General features: G+C 38.7%; 1 protein-coding gene across 1 annotated transcript in view; it reads left to right on the forward strand.

Moving 5' to 3' along the window:
* The window catches only part of LOC311041801 (atrial natriuretic peptide receptor 1-like), a gene marked incomplete at its 5' end in the record, with an annotated part of 32,948 nt that extends 22,153 nt beyond the window's left edge, over nt 1-10,795 (forward strand). The window contains 7 exons of the mRNA XM_084052286.1: nt 2,680-2,848; nt 4,252-4,398; nt 4,935-5,058; nt 6,376-6,444; nt 7,228-7,402; nt 7,909-8,007; nt 8,595-10,795. Coding sequence (XP_083908412.1) covers nt 2,680-2,848; nt 4,252-4,398; nt 4,935-5,058; nt 6,376-6,444; nt 7,228-7,402; nt 7,909-8,007; nt 8,595-8,746 — 935 coding nt within the window. The 3' untranslated portion in view covers nt 8,747-10,795. The remainder of the gene's footprint in view (nt 1-2,679; nt 2,849-4,251; nt 4,399-4,934; nt 5,059-6,375; nt 6,445-7,227; nt 7,403-7,908; nt 8,008-8,594) is intronic.
* Between the last annotated feature and the right edge of the window lie 11,105 nt (nt 10,796-21,900).

Genomic DNA, 21,900 nt, shown 5'->3' on the forward strand with positions numbered 1-21,900 from the left:
AACGCTGCCATGACCAATGACTAAATTAGTACAACTAGCTAACAAACAAGTATCTGTTTTATTTAGATTCATTATGTGTGGCAATGTTTAAAATAAATGACGCACTATTTGAAAAGTAATGTGTACATGTGTCTGAAAAAGGTGCGTCTGCAATGAATTACATCAACAATGTTAAAAGGCAACTGCAAAAACAAACTTCCAAATGTATAATCATTTGAAAATAGCAGATCTACAAGCTCACAATGCTTGTAGATCGGCTATTTTCAAATGGCCGAAATGTATGGGCTGAAGTGGTTACTGTATGTTTTGTAATGAAAATCTACAAAGTAACCACTGTAAGTCAACGTCACATGAAGATGTGTGTTTTTAAAAACAAGGTACATTTACAGGTTACTATGTGTATAAAAAAAGGAAACTCATCAGGCTCAAAGAGGAGTAAAATGATCGCTGCCCATCCATATTGTAATGTGATCATTAACATGTGAGGCAACTGGTGACCTGAGCCATCATCAGGATTCGGTTATATTTGCATTGAATGAAAGCACACTGCATAATGATAGAATGGCCTATGCATTTTAGCCATGTGAAACAATGCGGTTCTATTTGCATGTAATCATTTTATGTTGAAAGACTATGTATTTTATTTGAAAACATGTACAGGTTAATATGTACATAAAAAGGGAACAGATAATGTATCTACAGAGCATCACCTCATGTCTGCTTTTACTACGCAAAAGGGTACTATGAAAACATTTTTCAGAACCACGCTGCTGCCCAAAGCAGGAAGCACAATACAACCAGAATCTTCAATAGATCAATTTCTATGTACTAAGATCACTGTGCAGGAATATACACAATGCTTAGTCTTTAGGGTGGTTGTGTTCCGTTTGATATCCTTCTCTTATCACACCAACTCACGAATCTTGCTGCTGTGTTTGGAATATACACAATGCTTAGTCTTTAGGGTGGTTGTGTTCCGTTTGATATCCTTCTCTTATCACACCAACTCACGAATCTTGCTGCTGTGTTTGCACATTGTTGTACTTCGCCCAGCAGATATGGGAGTTTTTTGACATTGGTCATGTTTTCAAAATCTCCGTATGTGGTTGTAACCAAAAATGAAATCGGGGCTTCATTGTTGCGTAAATAGATTCAACTCGATACTTATTAATGTTTTGGTGCATTCTATAATTTAATACAACATTCTGATGCCTCCATAGTCTGTCTACCTCTCTGCAGAGTGTGACGGCATGAAAAGCTCAGTGTGTAGAGGGGTGGGCGGGGCTTTAGGCTGCGTGGACACTTCACGGACCTGCTGCTTTTATGAACAAAATGTGCGCACAAGATCAGCTAAAACTATGCTAAATACTATGCGAAATAAAGGTCCGACTTTATGTTTGATAATTTTTTGGGGTTTATCGTAAGTACCTTATATTTATTGGACTCTTAAATGTTTTAGGTACATTCTGTAATGGATGGGAAGTTATAAGGTGACATTTCAATGCTGTTAAATGGACACAGGATCAAGCCAGGGAGCAATGGCCGCGGTGCAGGAATGCCAAGAATGTTCAGATCTGAGAGGGGGCATGTTCAGACCTGAGAGGGGGCGTGAGAGGGGGCGTCTCCCTGCATGAAGCCAAGTTGCAGCAACCAATCGGTGGCAACGAAGCAATGACGACGCGTTCCAGACCCTTTTTTACCAAGACCGCCCCCTTTTTCACACAAACAGAGAGTCCCTGACCAAATCACGCCCCGTTACGCCCCTTTTTCGCCTAAGCCACCTCCTCTCTTTATAAGCCTGCAGAGGTTAACTCCCCACATTGCTCAGATGCCTCAACTCCGTCCATTAGGACGGCCACGCAGGCTCGCCGTCCAAAAAGCACTTCATGTTATAAGGGCATTTCTGAAAACTATTTTCAACTTCTCAAAAGGACCTCTGATTAGCTCCTTATGAAAGCGACCAGAGTTGAAAAGACAATCGCCTTGATGCGTGACTGTATTCATCAGCATCAGCAGTAACAGCAGTTTAAAGTTGTTATAAGACGACATGGCGGTTCTGCCCTCGAAGATGTGTTGAATTTGTCAGTTTATTCAGAATGAATTCTGAAACTGTGGATGAAAGAATAGGCATAAACAAATGAAAATGTTGTATCACTAACAAACCTTAGCTTAAAGGCCAGACCTCACCGATGCAACTAGTCGCAACTGCTTGCAACAAAACATTTTTAAGGCCAGTCCACATCAATGCAACTCATTGCAACTGCCATGGGAGATAATGGTTGCAGGTAGTTGCATTCATATTTTATGGCATTTGTAAAACTTACTGGTTCTTCATTAAAAGTATTATACTTGTATTGGTAATTTAAAATATCATATATAGAAAACTATTAATTGTTATCAACTGAAATTAGTGATTTATCAGGGGGTTTCACACTTTAGCAAGGCACAAGGTATGCATGTCACATTGTCATTAGGGTCTGAGCCCCCCCTAAAGGTCTGATCCTATAATCTACCCTGGCATTAGGTGTGTGCTATTTCCAGCATATTATGATTGTTTTCAAAACAAACATACTGTGACATAGATAACAGATTAACAGTAACAAAATATATACTGTATGTATAACCCATCACCCCACCCTCATTATCCTACACTCAAACCTGTCCCTTCCCTTTTGGCAGAGATTATCGACCGGGTGATACTTGGAGAGTGGCCCTCGCTGAGGCCATCCATTGACCCCCAGTGCCACAGTCCTGAGATAGGCCAGCTGATGCAGCGCTGCTGGGCAGAGGAGCCCACTGAGAGGCCCGAGTTTAACCACATCAAACTACTGCTACGAAAACAAAACACGTATGTAAACTAGTGGCAGTGGTGTAAAGTAACTAAGGACATCTACTCAAGTACTGTACTTAAGTACAATTTTGAGGTATTTTTTACTTTACTGTATTTCCAATTTTTAATACTTTTACTTCTACTCCACTACATCTCAGGCAAATATTGTACTTTTTACTCCACTACAATTATTTGAAAACTTTAGTTACTAGTTACTTTGTAGATTTTATTTTTGATTATTATTACAAAACATACTTTACCCACTTCAGCCCTACAGTATATACAGTACGTTTCGGCCATTTGAAAATAGCCGATCTACAAGCTCACAATGCGTTTTATACATTTGAAAACTTGTGAAATGGGACATTCTGCATAATGAGTACTCTGTACTTTCGGTACTTTAAGTACATTTTGATACCAACACTTTTGTACTTTCACTCAAGTACATTTTGAATTCCTGACTTTTACTTGTAACAGAGTATTTCTACATTGCGGTATTGATACTTTTACATAAGTAAAACATTTTAGTACTTTAGTACTAGACTAAAGGCCTCTGAAGGGCAGAGCGGTAGTGGCAGCCTGTAAGGACCTTTTTTCCTAGCTGAAAATGCAAGGCGATCTCCTTAAAAACGCTTCCAAACACCCAGATAGAAACGGCAGATGTGAATGTGCAGTGCATCATAGACGCTCAGAGCCTCGTCACGCTGCTTGCATTTCCAGCATAGTGTAAATTTATGGTGCTCCCGTTGAAAACAATTCAAAACATACACCGTGCTCAGGGAAAAAGAAGAAAAAAAAGAACGCCTCGTTGATTGTTGGAGGAGTAGTTAGTTTGAAATATATGGGTGGGGAGAGGTGAAGAGACCCTTAACTGCCAGCAGTGCATGTTACTTCCTCTCTCTCATGTACCGTATATCTCTCTCTGTCTCTCTCCTGCTCTTCATCTGTCTCACACACATGTAGTTAGATAAGCATGACCTTATCCTGCCTGTGAGAGACAGGGGCGTTTAACCCATTAAGACCAGGAACGCATCTGTGCCATTTTAGATTTCTTTGGCTATTCAAAAATAGCAGATGTACAAGCTCATAGTGGTACAAGCTTGTAGATCTGCAATTTTTTGCAGATCTAAAAAAAAAAATCGTGAACATTTTTGCAAATCTTTGACTATATATATATTTTTAAAGAATTTTTAACTCCAATATTTGCTTCTGGGGGATCCCTGGAACAAAATATTTTGGCGGACAAATACATATAATTTTGGAGGTCGTTGACATGAAAAAAGTACCACTAATATAGCAACATACGTTTTTTCAAAAAACTGTTAGATTTAGAAGACATTTGTAGAATCCCCAGAAGCAAAGATTAGAGTTAAAACTGTGTGCTTGGACCTGAACCTCTTTCTGTCCATCTGTGTGTGAAGGGAGTCCAGAACCAACATCTTGGACAACCTGCTGTCCCGTATGGAGCAGTATGCCAACAACCTAGAGGAGCTGGTGGAGGAGAGGACCCAGGCCTACCATGAGGAGAAACGCAAGGCAGAGGCCCTGCTCTACCAAATTCTACCACAGTAAGAGTCAACCATAATGTTATTATTCCAAATATTACCATAATCACTGTCAATGACACACTCATAGTCACTGTATTACTGTTTGGTTGAAAAGTAACACGTACTGTACATATCATGTACTGTCTTAAACACCATCCTTTAGAGTCGTTACAGACGGGGAGTGGTGGACACGGGCGTTTTCGCTCGATCATTGTTTTTTTTTTTACAAAACATAAAAAGTCTTTACCTTTAAACGTGTATTAAAAGCTTTTAACTGAAAAATCCACTTCAGTAAGCCATTCAGGTTTTTTTGGGTGTATTTGAGGTCAGAAAACCTTTAAAAAAAAGCCAGAAAAATGATGATTGATGAAACCTTTACGGTGCAAACCCTTAACAGACTTTGTTTTCTCACCCTTCCAGTAATTTTGACTTAAATCTTGGTTGTGACCGTGAACGTTTTGACCCAAAAGTTTATCATTCGACCATCCGTTCTTGAGTTATTTTGCTAGCAGACAGATTGACAGCCATGAATCGCTACCCTTCTCTTCCTCCTCCAGTTCTGTAGCAGAGCAGCTGAAGCGAGGGGAGACAGTCCAAGCAGAGGCATTTGACTCAGTCACCATCTATTTCAGTGATATAGTAGGCTTTACTGCTATATCAGCTGAGAGCACACCCCTGCAGGTAAGTAGAGAATAATAGAGCAAAGTAGAACTGAGCAGAGTATGACAGATGATTAGGAAAAGCAGTCGGTCATCATCTATGTACTTCAGTACGTGTCAAAAGATACATACAGTAGTAGTACAGCTACATATGCTGAGGAATAGACCCATATTCTACAGTATATATCCTAGTCCTAAGTATCCTATTTTGCTCGCTTACTGTAGCCATATGGACTAAACCACTTTGAACCCGGTGTCCCTATTTTGGGCATTTTGTTATAGGCAAAGTGCTACATTTCCGAAAATGTTAACTTTATCGAAATTTCCCCAAATAGTGAAAATAGCCAATCTACCAGCTACAAGAAGGGGACCAAGTATAGACCCCAGGGGACCCCGGTCAACAAAGTATATAGAGCTTAAGTCATTAAATGATTAACCATGACCTCATTGATTTGCATCAATACTTTCTCTCTTCATGTGCTTATTTTCAATGCCTTAATATAATCTAGTAGTAATCATATTTGTCATTGACCTCAGGATAAGAGAATGATGCGAAACCTGCAGATCTAGTTCAGGCAGACAACTCAAAGGAGCTCATTCTTCTTGCTGGTGCTCTGCCATCTTACTGCTCTGCTATGCTGCTGCTCTTCTGCTGATTTTTCTCTATGAAGTTTTTTTGTGCTCCCACCACCACCCCAGCATCCACCTGTGGGCCCTGTTTCTATATGATTCCCATATGGGGGTCTTTCATTCCCTGTAAGATCTATTTGATAAATAATGTATTATAATATTTCATGCTTACAGGTCCAGGGAATGAAGGAAATGAGACAGAGCCTTGACGCCAAATATGCTTATAAATATTGATGCTAAATATATTTAAATTTATGCTCAATAAATATTTATTCAATCCAAGAGTTGTCTGACTGAACTGCACTTCTCAATTAGGTAGCACAGTGTACCTCTAGTCTGTTTTCTCATGACATTGTTTGAGAAATTGGTCAGAGTTTGTAGAAATGAGTTATGTGTACATTACTCTCAGAATTCCTTGCAAGTTCTGTCATACTCCCATAGCTACAGTTATAGCTAGATAGCTGGAGAAACAATAGCTGTTTGAAAAGAGTAATGACCAAATAAATGAAGTAATAAGCAAAGGCTAAGACAAAGCTGATGTTAATTTCTCAACAAACTCACATAACAAGGAGACTGGATGTGAAAAAAACGTTTTTCTTTTATATATATAACTGTAAATAACAAGGTTGTTGGCTGGATGTTCAATAGTATAAGCTTTGAAGAATTCTCCACCATGTATGAACTTGTCCTATATCTGTCAACCCTTCAGGTGGTGACCTTGCTGAATGACCTGTACACCTGTTTTGATGCCATTATTGACAACTTTGATGTTTACAAGGTACTAGCATGTGAAAACATGAATTCATGATTCAAATTTTGAAAGCATTTTGTCTCTTTCATCGCAACCAATAGAAATACAGTATGTGCCCACTAATGCAACATGCAGTTTATAATTATTAATTTGTATAAGCAAATACTCTTAAGACAGCAGGTAGGCCACATTTAATTTAAGACTGATTGACTAAAATAGATCCAATAGTAACTATTGTGACTCCCAATCAGCAGTTGTCTTTCCATGTTTTTCTTTTGTTTGGCTGTAACTTAAAAAACAATAAGAATGTAAGTGACATATCTCTATTACTTTATCTGTTCTATTATTTATTAAATTATAATTAAGCAATAATACACAGTTATTGGTAATTGTGTGCTGTAGCACACATATGCACGAGGAAGAATGCTGTAGTGCACCAGTGCCAATATCTTACAGTATATCAGCATGATCTCAAGTGTATTATAGCAATACTAGTTTAATCAGTAAAGATTAGAATGTGAAAAAATGTTTGAACTATTTTCATCAGATATTATTGGCACTCATTAGAATGCCTCTTAGCCAATCAATCACAATGCAACTGTGGTTGCCTATACATTGTGTTATTGCCATTCTCAGATAGATCTATCACTGGTCTAACACTGGTGTCCTGTAGCCTCTTATTTCATCCCTATAAGACAGCTGAAGGGACAAAATCTTATGAAATGGTTGACCTGTCTGTGGCGCAATGCATGTCTACAGTATGTACTGAAAGTTTGGAAAACTACTGTGCTTGTCTTCTGGTGCCCCCAGGTGGAGACCATTGGTGATGCATATATGGTAGTGTCGGGTCTGCCAGTGAGGAATGGTAAGCTCCATGGTCGTGAGATTGCCCGCATGGCCCTAGCCCTGCTGGATGCAGTCCGCACGTTCAAGACCCGCCACCGACCTGACCAGCAGCTTAAACTACGCATCGGAATCCATAGTGGTAAGATAAGATAGGGGTTACTTTATTTGTTTTATTTTCTACAGTTTTTATTTATTTTAACCATATACACACAAGTAGAGTAGGCTATTAGATTAGATTTTTTAAGTATTGAGATTTAAAAATATATTTTAAAATAGTTGACAGAAATGTTATATATGGCAACAACTAAACATGCTAATATCCACTACACAATATATACTGCTTATTTGCAATGGCTATTTTAAGTACAAGCAATATTGAGTGCATAATTAGAGATATGTTATATGGAAAGCACATCTGAGTTCTTTTTTGGTCTGTTCTTCATCTATTCATTGTCTGTGCAATTTGATTTGTGTATGTGTGCTTGCGTCTGTGTGTGCTTGCGTCTGTGTGTGTGTGTGTGTGTGTGTGTGTGTGTGTGTGTGTGTGTGTGTGTGTGTGTGTGTGTGTGCGTGTGCGTGTGCGTGCGTGTGCGTGTGATGTGTGTGTGCGTGTGTGTGCGCGCGCGCGCGTGTGCGTGTGTTTAGGGCCAGTGTGTGCTGGTGTGGTGGGTTTGAAGATGCCTCGCTACTGCCTGTTTGGTGACACCGTCAACACCTCATCTCGCATGGAGTCCAATGGAGAGGGTGGGTCCACTCGTCTCCAACATCCATTTCAGGATGCTGACATTTTTGTACATTGGTACCAATGTCTGGTTTAGTACAAGTTTCATCAGGCACCTAGACCATTCAGAGAGATTTTTGGAATGAAAGAAACGTCCAAATAGTGGGAGGGGTTGAGCCAATGCGGTTGGTAGATCAGACAGATTTACTAACATTTGAATGGTGGCAGGTGGACAATTCCAACCTGTACCACAGTTACATCATAAAGAATGTTTGATGTGCAGTATTTTTTTAAATTCAGAATCACATTAAGCACAATAAAATGCCTATCTTTGTGTGTCTGTCTGCATCTTATGTCTTTGTTTGCAACTGTGTGCGTGTTTGTTTGTCTGTAAAGTATGTATTATTGAAAGTGTGTTTGTGTGTACTGTATCGTACAGTATCTCTGCCCATGTCTGCATAGATAATATGTACTGTATGAATGTACATTTGTTTGACCATATATGCCTGAGAGCATGTGTCTGTCTGTATGTGTGTATGCTGTAATACATCCACATGCATGTCTGTGTGGGTATGTGAATCTGTCTGCCTTTGTGTGCATCTCCATGCAGCCCTAAAGATCCATGTGTCGTCAACGACCCGTGAAGTGTTGCAGGAGTTCAACTGCTTCCAACTGGAGCTGAGGGGAGATATCGATGTCAAGGGCAAGGGTAAGATGACCACCTATTGGCTACTGGGAGAGACTGACAACGACAGCCAGTGACATGGCGTATAAGCGACATCAGATGGTAGAGAAGGGAATGAAGGAGATGAAGTGGCACAAGGACGCAAGGGAACGAAGAGAAATGAATGGACCAAAAATGGATGACGTAAACTCCCAAAGAACTGAACAAGGAGAGGCAAAAAGAGAATTGAGAAAACTGACAAAGAATGGCAGCGTGAGTGTGGATGTGCCTCACATATTATGACAATGAAAGCAAAGGAAGAATTCTGCCTCACAGGATCAAGGCACTGGGCTTGAAAAGAATGAGGCAAAAGGAATAATTGTTGTAATGGAGCCATTATTCCTGCCATCACGTCAAACAGTCTGTATGTCCTTTTTTCATTCTTCTTTTCTTCATTTTCCTATGATAACACTTGTATTTTTTGGGTGTCTGCTCTTAAAGGGAAGATCACCCCAAGATGATCTTCTGAAGGACAGAAGATGCACTACTTTGTGTAAATTATGATGACATCTAGTGATCAAATAGTGTAACTGCGTGCATACAACACCCATGAGTGTCCACCACTGTCTAGCTAACCCCTCATTCAGTGATGTCATCACCTCATTTAAAATTCTATGTGACAATCTTACTGTCCACATAACTGTCAACTTCTAGGTTAAAGTAACTTCTGATTACATGTACTAGTCCCCAGGTGTATCAGGGAAAGGGATGGATACCTGTCTCTTTTTTCACGGTGAAAGAATTAATTATTGTACCCATTTTGCCTTGTTAACCACTTCATTTTAAAATGTACTAGATTTTCAACTAACAACTGTTGTGTGTTTGAGAGAGAGGGAAAAGAGAGACAATTATGTGTCTGGCCATGAAAACTTTGTGTCACATAGCAACTCATCTCTGTCTGACTTATTCAGAGCAACACAAAATATTTATGTTTCTCACCGTACGCACCTTAAAAAATGGTTTGACAACCAATTATTGTCAATGTATCTTCTGGAAAGATTTTTGGCATTTATGAGAATCAATATTACAGCAGCACCGATATACGAGTCTAAAGTACTTGTATTTTGTATTTCAGATACCTGTATCAGTAGTGTCACAGAGCAGCACCCTTTGAGGTGGTAGGCATTCAGTGGGCGCATGGACATTTCAGCAGGGCAGATGGCTTTGGGCCACAGGGCATTGAACCTAAAACTCTCTGAACTATAACCCTCTAACCACTGGGACAACCTACCACCTTGATGAATGTATCAAACAGATTTCCTAATACCGTAAACCAGTTTAATGAACTGCTCTAGACAACAGCAGGAATCAACCGTGGGTAATGTGGATGAAACAAGTATTTCCTTGGAAAGGAGCTGCATTGATGAACTCATTTGTATGAAATAATCTCCTGCGACAGATATTTTGTTATAGTGCCATATTGTTTGTGTGGGAGCATCTCTCCACGGAGATCTACCTGAAGAGTCGTATTCCAAAATGCAATATACTGTATAGATGTTTTTGGAGAAGAAAATAAGTTCATTATTCAATATCTCTAAAATATAAAGGATCTGGGTTGTAAAGTGTTGTCCACAAAGGATGAAAGTTGAAAGTATCCTTTCTATCCTATGTAAAAGTTCTATGTATTTTGTCTAGATTCTTCTTTTGTGCTCTCGATAATTCTATAAGAGCATAATTATCTTTTTCAGAATGGTTGTTGGACATTGGAATTAAAGTTGACTCAAAGTTAATTAGGTTCTGTCTGTTTTACCTCATGGTATAACTATCTTGCCATACCTTTTAAAACCTTCAGTGGAATTTGGTTGCATTGTGTATGCAAAATTGTGTCAGTGATAATAACCCATCGTTTTTTGTTAGTTATTATTAAACCAGCGGTGTTGTACTGTGCATTAGTGACCTGGATAGAATGCTAGGTGTGTCTCAAATTTGTTTTAACCCCCAACCATAAAGCTGCACATTTAAATATACAGTACATTTACCATTGATGACAATATTATCATCATTGTAGTTTTTATGTGGTGTGTTGGTGAGGGGGCAGTCAGCAGAATTGTCCTTCCACTTACAAAATAAAGGTTATAATACATGAAGCATAGAGTTATGGGTTATATTTGGGTCTGAAGCGATCACATATCATTTCTGGCCCTAGTCTCTCTGTCTCCCTCTATGTCTCTCTCTGTCTCTCTCTGTCTCTGTTTCTGTCTCTCTGTTTCTGTCTCTGTGTGTGTGTGTGTGTGTGTGTGTGTGTGTGTGTGTGTGTGTGTGTGTGTGTGTGTGTGTGTGTGAGAGTGTGTGTGTGTGTGTGTGTGTGTGTGTGTGTGTGTGTGTGTGTGTGTGTGTGTGTGTGTGTGTGTGTGTGTGTGTGTGTGTGTGTGTGTGTGTGTGTGTGTGTGTGTGTGTGTGTGTCTCTCTCTCTCTCTCTCTCTCTCTCTCTCTCTCTCTCACACACGCACCCACACACATGCGCATACACATCAGGGTTTTGTATTTGCTAGCATTATTTTCAACGTAAAAAAGTTATTTCTCTCTTCTTAACGGTATTATTTTTTTCCATGTAAAGCGGATAAATTAGAAAAGCGCTATATAAATCTGAGGTATTATTGTTATTATTTTACGTGGATATAAACCCCACCCGGAAAGTCAACATCATCTCTTACTGTCACATTAGATTCGAGTCACTCGAGTCAATTGGCTCTGCCCATCCTGTGTTTCCAGAAGGTGGCATACCCGTTTCGTGTTCCAGTTCATTTTCCATAGCTTTGTTTGATTTGCTCGGCACCAGATTTGCCAATCCCGCCAATAAAACGAAGCTATGCAGGGTCCCCACGGTCATGAAATTCCTGGAAATATTTTGAAATAAAAATAAAAAAAATCCAGTACTGGAAAAGGTTTGAAATTGATCAAACTTCATCAAAGGTCCTGGAATTTATCAAGGGTCCTGGAAAAATATTTGGCTATGCATTGTTTTTGGCTATTGTTTTTGTTAAAACAAAACATTTTCATAAACATGAATAATATTACACAAAATATGTAACATAAGTAGTTTTTCGCTGAACGGGCTGTGTGACGGCAGCCTAATGTATGTCTCAAACCTTATTTTTGCTACACTGCCTATCTTTGGGCATTCTACATAGGAGTAAGAGACACATTATTGCGCCGAATGATTGTCATATAGGCCTGGAAATTGGGCTAAACATTCTGGAAAAGTTTTGGAAAAGTTTTGGAAATTCATTGCTAAAAATGTGTGGGGACCCTGGCTATGGGAAAATGGGTATGGGTATGGGTATGCCTCTTTCTGGAAACCCGGAACTACAGTTATCACTGAGCCTGAGTGAAAACAAAAAGTGAGTAATTCCTAGTATTGCATACAAATTAGAACAGGGCTTTCATGTACTGCCTTCATTTCACCAGTAGAGGTCAACAGCTTAACTAATAATATTAATGTTGAAATTATTATTATAAATGTATTATTTGTATTAATATTATGAATATGCAGTGTCCATGTTCAATGCAGCATATAAGATGTATTTTTAATGCTCTGCTCGTGTTGAAAAGATCCTTCTCTTTAGGTACTGTAGGTCCTTACTTTGTTAATAGGTAATCATTAGAAATGATTGTCTTCTTGAACAACAATGGAAAATTATCTGACCATGATACTGACAGACACTGACATGATACTGATTATTACGATCAACATGTCAACAATATATCATCACATATTATCACATTATGAACTGTTATTACATTATGAGCAGCTACGTAAGGTTTGTAACACATTATTGCATTATGCAAAAATCTGTTATTACATTATGTGCTCATGATTACCATTACATTATGAGCTTATTACAATATGAACTTTTCTTACATATAGGTATTACATTATGAGTTGCTACATGGCATAATAGCGAAGTCAAGACTATAGTTGGGTAATCACACAGTGTTGTGTGCCTGATTCATAGTCAGGTGTGCAATGTCAAAATAGATTAACTGATTCCCATTATCGATATGCAATTTGGAAGGCACTGAGTTGACACCACAGTCATCGCACCATTCGGTGCAGGCACTCACCGCAAGTATTCGCTCAGCACACACCTCATTTGGGAGGTGATGAAATTAACCCCTTGGTACGTGGGCAGTCGACAGCATTCGGCATCACTTGGCAGGACACATGGCAGGAAAGTTTAATTTAAAACCATTACCAACCTTTGCCTCACACGACACGGTTCATGACTACATTAGCCTTGGCTCCAACGACGTGCAACATAGAGAGAAATGAAAGGGAAACCGTAGCCCCATCACCCATCCTAAAATTGCATAATTGGTCGATGGTGGGTCGATGGTGGGTCGATGGTGGGTCGACATCACAAACGTAACATCCAGACTTGCGAGGCGTACCGTTTCTCCGATCTCCACCAAACTTGGCACGAACACTGTTAACGGGTCTGCAATGAGAATAGTCACACCATGGGCCACATGTGGCCCCCAGGGGGGCCCTGTCAGAGGCACACCATTGCTCAAATCTGCACCAAACTTGCCACAAACACTGTTCAGGGGTCTGCCATGACAATAGTCACACCAGGGGCCACGTTGTACAACTCAGCTTACTGTGTCAGAGGCCCCCAGGGGCCACACCCAGCTTACTGCTGCAAGGGGCCCCTGAGGGCCACATGTTGTACAGCCCAGCTTACTGCTGCCAGGGCCACGTTGTCAAGGTGCACCGTTGCTCCGATCCGCACCAAACACTGTTCAGGGGTCTGGCATGACAATATAGTAACACCAAAAAAACTAGATTGCACACATACAGTATGGGGCGCTACAGCAGTGTTACTGCAGTTTTTAACACTTCAAATGGCCATAACTCTGTTACCATTGCTCTGATCAGTGCAATATAGTGGCTTTAATATACACAGTAACAACATAAATGGCAAGTGGAATAATGAACATTAAATCACATTAATCCCAAATAGCATGTACAACGATTCCTCTAATTCAACAATCAAAATTACACATAATAAAACACAATTGTGTTAGATCAATCACATTAGCACACCCCGGGGGATGCTACAGTATTTTATTGGAGTTCATAAATCTGCCTGCAACAAAGAGACATGAGTGGGACTGGGAGCCATGTTTATAATATGATAAGATAGCTTTAGTAGACTAACAAATATGCCAGAGGAAAATATTTGATATAACAATTGGGGTTATATCAATGTATTATGTATTCCAAAATAAAAAGTAGCCTACTGTAGACATTTCTCCTACTCCTTTGATAAACAAATCATGTCTGTTGTAGCTACACATCAGGAAAACAAATGATCAGAGGACAATCATTTTTTTAAACAAAAACTCAACATTTAGCAAGATGGGCTATGTCTGTGAAAAATATGTTTGTGCTGCATTGATCAAAATACATTTTGTTTTTAAAGAAAGCTTGGAATAAGTAAAATTGTGTAAACTGTGTTTACTGTGCATCTTTCAGTTATTAAGAAGAGATTAATATTTTATAAATAATAATGTTTTTGGTGTCTTTTAAGGCATGTGGTTCTCAACCCACATGATTTTTTGGCGGGGGGGGGGGTTACTGTGAAGTGACAATTTAAGGAATACCTGAAAAAAGAAGAAAATACATTAAATTAAAAAAGACCATAAGTGCATCAAAAGTAATCAACAAACTATAAAATACAAACATTGGCGAAATTGTCAAATAGTATAAGAAAGAGACAAAAATTCAAGTGCTTGTCATCGGTTCCCTGGTTTTCCCCCCGGCCTGCCCAGTCTGTGTTGCTGAGCAAGACACATAACTCCCAAAATGCTTCCCGGGCACTGTCTTAATAGCGCCCCCTGCTCCTAGGATGGGTAAATGCAGAGGATGAATTTCACGTAGCCTATGTTATGTGCCAAAAATGTGCCAAAAATACCCTAAAGGAATGGGGACTGAATAAGTATTATTTAATGACTTTAGATAATGCATAAGACATCTGACCTATACCAAAACTCTCCCAGTTTGTACAGTAATGCCACAGAAGTGATTCCTGGGTATATTTTTTTTTCCTATAGCCAGTAATCCATTGGCATATACAGTCATGGAAAATTCAGGACAATCATGGACGATCAAATAGAACAATGATTGTAGCTGATTGATTTTTAAATTCATATTGTTAATTATTTTGTATTCAATATGTAGTATAAGTATCAGTCAAATAAATACATGAGCTGTTTATTTCACAAAATAAAGTCCATACATGCTCAGCCTTGCACCAATCAGAGTCACTAGACTGGTGTCAGGTGAACATTGAGAAAACATCAGCCGGGGTCAGTGTGGGTGGGGCAAAAGGCCACTGTGGCCTCAGGGCATGTAACCTTTTTCAGGGGCATAAGGCCAAACTGATTAGCAACAATGGCCGTGCAGGCCTTCATGGCCTCCATGAAATTCCTGCCCTGGAGCCTGCGCAGATCAGTGTTGTTGCAGCACGTTGCATTAAGCACATGAAGCTGAACGGCCACACACCACTGTGCTGTGGCATATGTTATTTAACCTTTAACACTGAAATTAAATATTGCTTCTTTTGATACATGAAAGACAAACAAATACAAGAGATTATCTTTTTTTTTTTTTTTTACAAATCGAAACTGCAAAGACCACATGAGCACTAAAAAGCAGTAATCCAATAGCAGACAAGAGGAATCTGTTATTGCAAAATATAGAATATTTTGGAAGCAGTTTAAACTCACCAGGAGACCACAGCTCTAGCAGGATTACATTCCTGTTCAGTTCTTTTAACTAACATGTTCTTTCAACTTGCAGTTGACTGCAGAGGGAACCTGTTTATTTGCTTATTTTTGTTTTTGTTTATTAAAAAAAAAAATGCCTACCACAATTTATTTTTCATTCCTGTTTTTGATTGGATGAATAAGTGAGAGTGGAAGAGGGTCACTACCAAGTGCCAAGAACATAGAGCTTAGACAATTGGATGGCGAGTTAATTCCTGTGTCTGCAGTTATGTCCACCCTTGACCTTCCTGCTCCCCCACTCCCCCGGAAATGATCCTGAATGACTTAATTATTACAATCTGTGCAAAATAGGGCAGACAGAGTGGACTGGTGCTTAAAGACACAGAGTTGGGAAGGTACCAAAGCAGATGCCATTGTATTCACAGGGCAATAATTTTGCTCACACAGTACATACCCGAGTAATAGCAAAATAGCCACTGTGTGAATATTAAGGTATCCATTCATGCCAAAGTCTCCTCAGGCAACCTATGCCAAAAAGTAGGCTCAAAATACAGTAAAACATGGAAAGCATTAAACTCTGATTAGACCAAGGTATGGTTGCGTAACCTACTTCCCAGAAGGAAGAAATCATGTTTCCTCTCTTGCCATCTGCACATTGATTTATATTGACTTTGAAATGACAGTTGGTATATTTGTTATGGCTGCTGAAAAACACACATGTATTCAGTGTATTCTGACAGACAGAAAATAGATCTGTAAACAAGGATGAACTTGGAATTAGGTAGGTCAGCTGTTAGCCAAGCTGTATCGTGTTAGAATCCAAGGGGATTGGGATAGTGGTATTCCAGGTAGAGTATGGTTAAGTGTATTCTGAGTTCCCAGAAGTTCTCGCCAGCTCTCGCATACAAACGGGAGGTTAAGTGTAGTGGGGATCTGTCTGTCTGTCTGTCTGTCTGTCTGTCTGTGTCTCTGTCTGTCTGTCTGTCTGTCTGTCTGTCTGTCTGTCTATCGGCGACAACAAGCCTCTACGTCTACGACCTATTTAACAATGTGTTCTTTTCAGTCTGTACATTAATGCATTCCATATGTTCCATTGTGTACTGTAATGGGTAAAGCATGTCTCAAGCGTTCATTCCCTGGTGAGAGACTGAGTAGAACATGCCAATGGCACAGTCAGGGTCAGGGTTTAAATAGTACAGCCTACCTGTACTATTGATTACAGTACTTTTAAAAAAAAGTGTACAGTCAGTGTGAGGCATTTGTTAATAGTCTCCACCAATACTACAACCCTGACTTAAATTGACATACAGTACAGCCATGACCATCTCGTAATGACAGCAAGGCTCAGGTGCGAGACACAACAACATACAAGGCATACAGTATGTTGTCTTTTACAATAATCTTGATTTAAAGTTATGTAACTCAACAGTCACAAGATAAAGCACTAAACTGCACTTGCCCTTTATCCTGGTCTCATCACGTCCATTATGTTGTTTCCAAGATGGGAAGAACAGTTATTTCCGGGAATGTGCTTATTTTCAGGGGCATCTTGACACTTATACGGGTAGACAAGCATATATATATATATATATATATATATATATATATATATATATATATATATATATATATATATATATATATATATATATATATATATATATATATATATACACATATATATACATATATATATATATATATATACATATATATATATATATATATATATATATATAAACATCATTATATACAAACAATTACAGGTTCAAAAGGCTATATTTAAATATCCGCAGCAGTAGTTCTGATTTCATGGCACAGATTAAAAGTTGAAACTAGCAAATCAAACAAAGTGAAAGGGGTTCAATACTTTTGTAAGTAATTAACATACAGTTGAGAATTGGTTGTCATCTAACATACTTACGTATTGTTCAAATCAGTTAAAGTTATATAGTTAGAGAGGTAAAACTCCTGTTTCATGTTGTTTTTGTGCTGTTGGAACAATTTGTTTATACTGTAGTAATAATGTATATGATCATAACACTACTAGAGGGTCCAGCAATGGGTAGCTTTTACTGCCTCGTCTCAGAACTAATGTTTTACTGAGACCTTTTTATTTATAGGTCAATATCTATCTGGAATAATCTGCCTCAAAATCTCTGCTGCATTTATTGTAAATTGGTCCCAAAAAAATAATAAAAATATTTGTTAGTTTTATTTGCAATTAGTTATTTCTCATCATATTTATTGTGTCATTTATTTATTTATTTTTTTGTTTTTATGTTGGTTGGTTATCTGTTGTGTGTTGAGTTCTGGTTTGCAAATTATGGTTTTATGTGGACAACCCAGGAGGATTGGCTGGTTGCTATGGCACCAGCTAATAGAGAGATCCTTAATAGAAAAACAAAAACTAAACAAATGTATACATTGGAAGAACCCTTCATTACCAGCCTCAGTTTTAAAAGAACTGACATATAGCTGCCCACACACATGTAGACATCAGCATTACATTTCTAGCTTCAGGTTTGAACTCAGTTCATTAAATGAAACAAATATGTTGATGATTTAGATGAAGATAAAGTGAAAACAGATTGATCCCTTGGACAATACCAAAGTCTGAAGTGTTGATTTATTTTCTTCTGTACCAAAACACATTTCTCAGGTCACTGGCCCTCCTAATTGCAAACAAAAATAATTGCCATTTTCTGGGACATGTTAAGTTATAAAGGTATAAAGTTGTAGTTGTAGCAAAGGGAGTTGTGAAGATTGTGTCGCCAGGAGGATTGGCGTTTCAGCAAGAATAATTATCCATATTTTACTGAAACTAAACCCACTAAGCCATCTTTGTTTCAGTGCGCTAATTGTTGCTGTTGTTTAAAGTTTCAAGCAATTGAATGTAATGGAAAAGCCATTCAGTGTGGAATGAAATGGACCCACAGGATAAATGTTTTGCACTCAGCTTTAAATACGTACTTCAACTTCAAGCAGGACAAAAATGAAGATGCTCTAGTAGTAGACAAGATTTGTTCGATTTCTGGCAAGTTTATCCTGTCACAGTTTGGCATACAGTATTTAATTTCAGCTGCAGTGTTTATAGACACTATAAATGTTCACCTTTTGATTTATAGGCCTTTTTCAGTAAGATATCCAGTTGTGGGATTCTTGGCAGGTTGATGGAGAGGAAGGTAAAGGGCCATATCTAATGAACCTAAATGGACCTCACTGCCTGGACCCTTCAGGTTTAATTCAATTTCAGGAGTATCTTGCAAGACACATTTAGAGAAACTATGGAAAATTGTGTGGCGAGTCTCACAGGTACCGTTAAAAAGCTTTACAGCATTCGGATAAATGACAACATGCAATTGAGTTTGTCTGTGAAAACTGATGTTGAACATAATTCTTTTTTACTTGCAAACTGTTGTAGAAAGATTTTCACTGAGCTAGTCCAATGTAGGAATCTTTAATTTGTTTGGTTTGGTTTGTTGACAAACATTAACAACGTAGACATAAACACTATTTACTCCCAAAGCTGGTAATGGGAATTCTGATGAACTAGAAAACAAGCTATTTATAAAATCAAATGAGAACAATATGCTAGACATATAATTGAACAGATATCAAATGCCTTCATGGTCTGATGTCTTTTCGTTACCAGAAATATAACCAGCTCAATTTGTAGAGACACATTCATGTGGCTGTCAGCCTGGGACTTTTGCCACAAATTCCTAAAATGGAATTCCATCAACTCCCCAGACCCTGCCTTCATCTAGCTGTCCAGCAGATGTCCTTGGACTTTTCTTCCTTCCTCATCACCTGACCTACACACCCATATACTGGACCTGTTCACACTCCTCATGTTACTTCTTTGGTTCCTTGTCCGATTGATAGGTTTTATTAGCTTGTGCTTTACATCTTGGCTCTCATGTGTTCTGTTTGTCTGATTTCCTGAGACCCTGTACTGTACATGAAACAGTTTGATGGTCTTCATTTTGGATTCTTGCCTGCTTCTTATGGATTTATTTGTCTGTATTGGACTGCTCCTCATATTGTTAAATAAATCAAGGTGCCGTGGCACCCTAGGGGACCGTGATGCAAGTCCAGGCTGCCTGATTCCAGTAAGGGTTTTGATGTTGTGTGGAAGTCAGGATGACACTTCCATAGAACCTAAAACCCGACTGGCATAAAAACAGCAGCGATGACTCAGACCAGGCTCATCCATGGAATATTCTTCACCAGATGATGATATTTCCTTGCTTAAATTAAAAGTGTATTTGCATTGGATGAGGTTTTTAAACTCTAAGCCCTTGTTAATAAATAAATGTATGATCTTGAGCTGTTTGTATTATGTTTTATCCCTATCTTTGGTTGAGTTGGTGCAACAATACAAATAAAATATATAGCGTGTAACTGCTGTTCCGACCATCCCAATTCATCTTCTCCTTCGCATTTGTGCCTCAGCAGAACTTTTAATATTTAAACTATCACGTAATTTCAAAGGGGATGTTGTTTTTAGTGGAATAGAAAGTTAATCTCACGCCCCTTGAACCTTGAATTATTAAAAAAATAGATGGATATCAATGTGTAAACATGAACTCTTTTCCTCAATCCTTGAACAACAAACTTTTTTTTCTTTTCTTATCTATTTTTTTGTTACATTTTTATTGGACAACATTGTAAAAGCAGCAATCGCTCAGTGGATTTCTGCAGCAGGGTGGTCATGTTTTAAGTCTGTGACAATGGCTGACAATGGACTTAATTTATTTGACATATTTGACAATTTGGCCAATGTTTGACCAGTCTTTATAGGCTACCTTTCGCCCAGTGCGGAAAGGAGTTTGACACCCCTGCCCGATAGTATAGTTAATCTAGGGACTGTTTTCAGCCAGAATTAAAAAGCAACTATAACATAATTTTGACAAATAATTACCATGCCAAATTGATATTTAATGTGTTGAATTGCATCTCCAACAAGTCTCATGTATGTGCAAGTTGATTTTCATACTACAGGAAAATGGTCTGCATTATTTGTCAAGTACATGGTGAGTCGTAGTCAATAAGCAAAACTTGCCAGACCAAGAACATTTTAAGTGGTGATAGAGGGAGCACCAGATGGGTAGACCACGTTCCACAGCCTTGGTACAAAGGCACAGTCGCCATTCAGTTTTAAAGGGCAAAATTAAAACTAATTAGATGGGAGGACCTCAGATCTTTATGGATATAGAAGAAAGGGCTGAGAAGATCTGGTCAATGTAAGACATTGCCAGCCGTTTATTTTGTCTTTTCACACAGGGAAAGTTAGAGACCATGAAGACAAAATAGCTTTAGTGCCACAACCTCAAGAAACACACGAAGTGATGCCATAGTCAGAACTATAAAAACATATTTCTTTTTTCTTTTGTCTTTTTTGTTTAATACAATTTCTTCTTATGAGCATACAGTTCAGCTTGGGTAACAATTCTTATGTCATCAGCATTTAATGCTATTTAGTCCGATACTCCCAAGAAAAAGGAAGCCAGAGACAACGGCACCTTTGAAAACATATTTCATGATGTATAATATCCCCTTTCAAACCACATAATCACAATGTCACAATTATGATTGTTTCCTTTACAAAAAGGAACTCAATTAGGACTGGTAACCTCTGTCACATGACCACCATCCTCTCACAAACTGTGTGTGTGTGTGTGTGTGTGTGTGTGTGTGTGTGTGTGTGTGTGTGTGTGTGTGTGTGTGTGTGTGTGTGTGTGTGTGTGTGTGTGTGTGTGTGTGTGTGTGTGTGTGTGTGTGTGTGTGTGTGTGTGTGTGTGTGTGTGTTTAGTCTGTCTAAATCAATGTTGAGTCACTGTTACGTTCTTCTTCTGTTTTTTATATTGGGGGGCGAGCGTTCTGGGATTGATTGATGTCCGATTGCGTGGGTGTGACCAGAGAGCTCCCCTTCTGTTGATTTTGGCCGGCCTATCTCTTCCCTTTCCTGTTCCCTTTTGTGATTTTTGTACATTTACTGTTTGGTAAAAGTTGTGTTTGGTATTTACAATGGATGAACATTTTCTTTTTGGCCTTTATCCCAAACATGTCAGTTTATGTTTGTCTTCTTTATTTTCAAAGAGCTTCTTTAGAGGCAGTAATATGCATCTATAGAGCTCTATGAAGGGGGTTATAAAGGTGATATTACTGTGGGGACCAATCATTATGTAGAAATATGCACTCACCAATTTTAAAGCATTCATCAAATGGCATTTTAGAGGCTACACCTGACACAGTTTTAGTTTAGACAAGAGAGATAATATATATATAATAAATAGGCCTACCAGTAATCCAACTTCCAAAATATCACATTGACACACACACACGCATGCACGCACGCACACACACACACACACACACACACACACACACACACACACACACACACACACACACACACACACACACGCATATACATCATCATCGTCTGTATTTT

Source organism: Gymnoscopelus microlampas, assembly GCF_963454915.1.
Source record: "Gymnoscopelus microlampas genome assembly, chromosome: 3".
NCBI classification, from domain to species: Eukaryota; Metazoa; Chordata; class Actinopteri; order Myctophiformes; family Myctophidae; genus Gymnoscopelus; species Gymnoscopelus microlampas.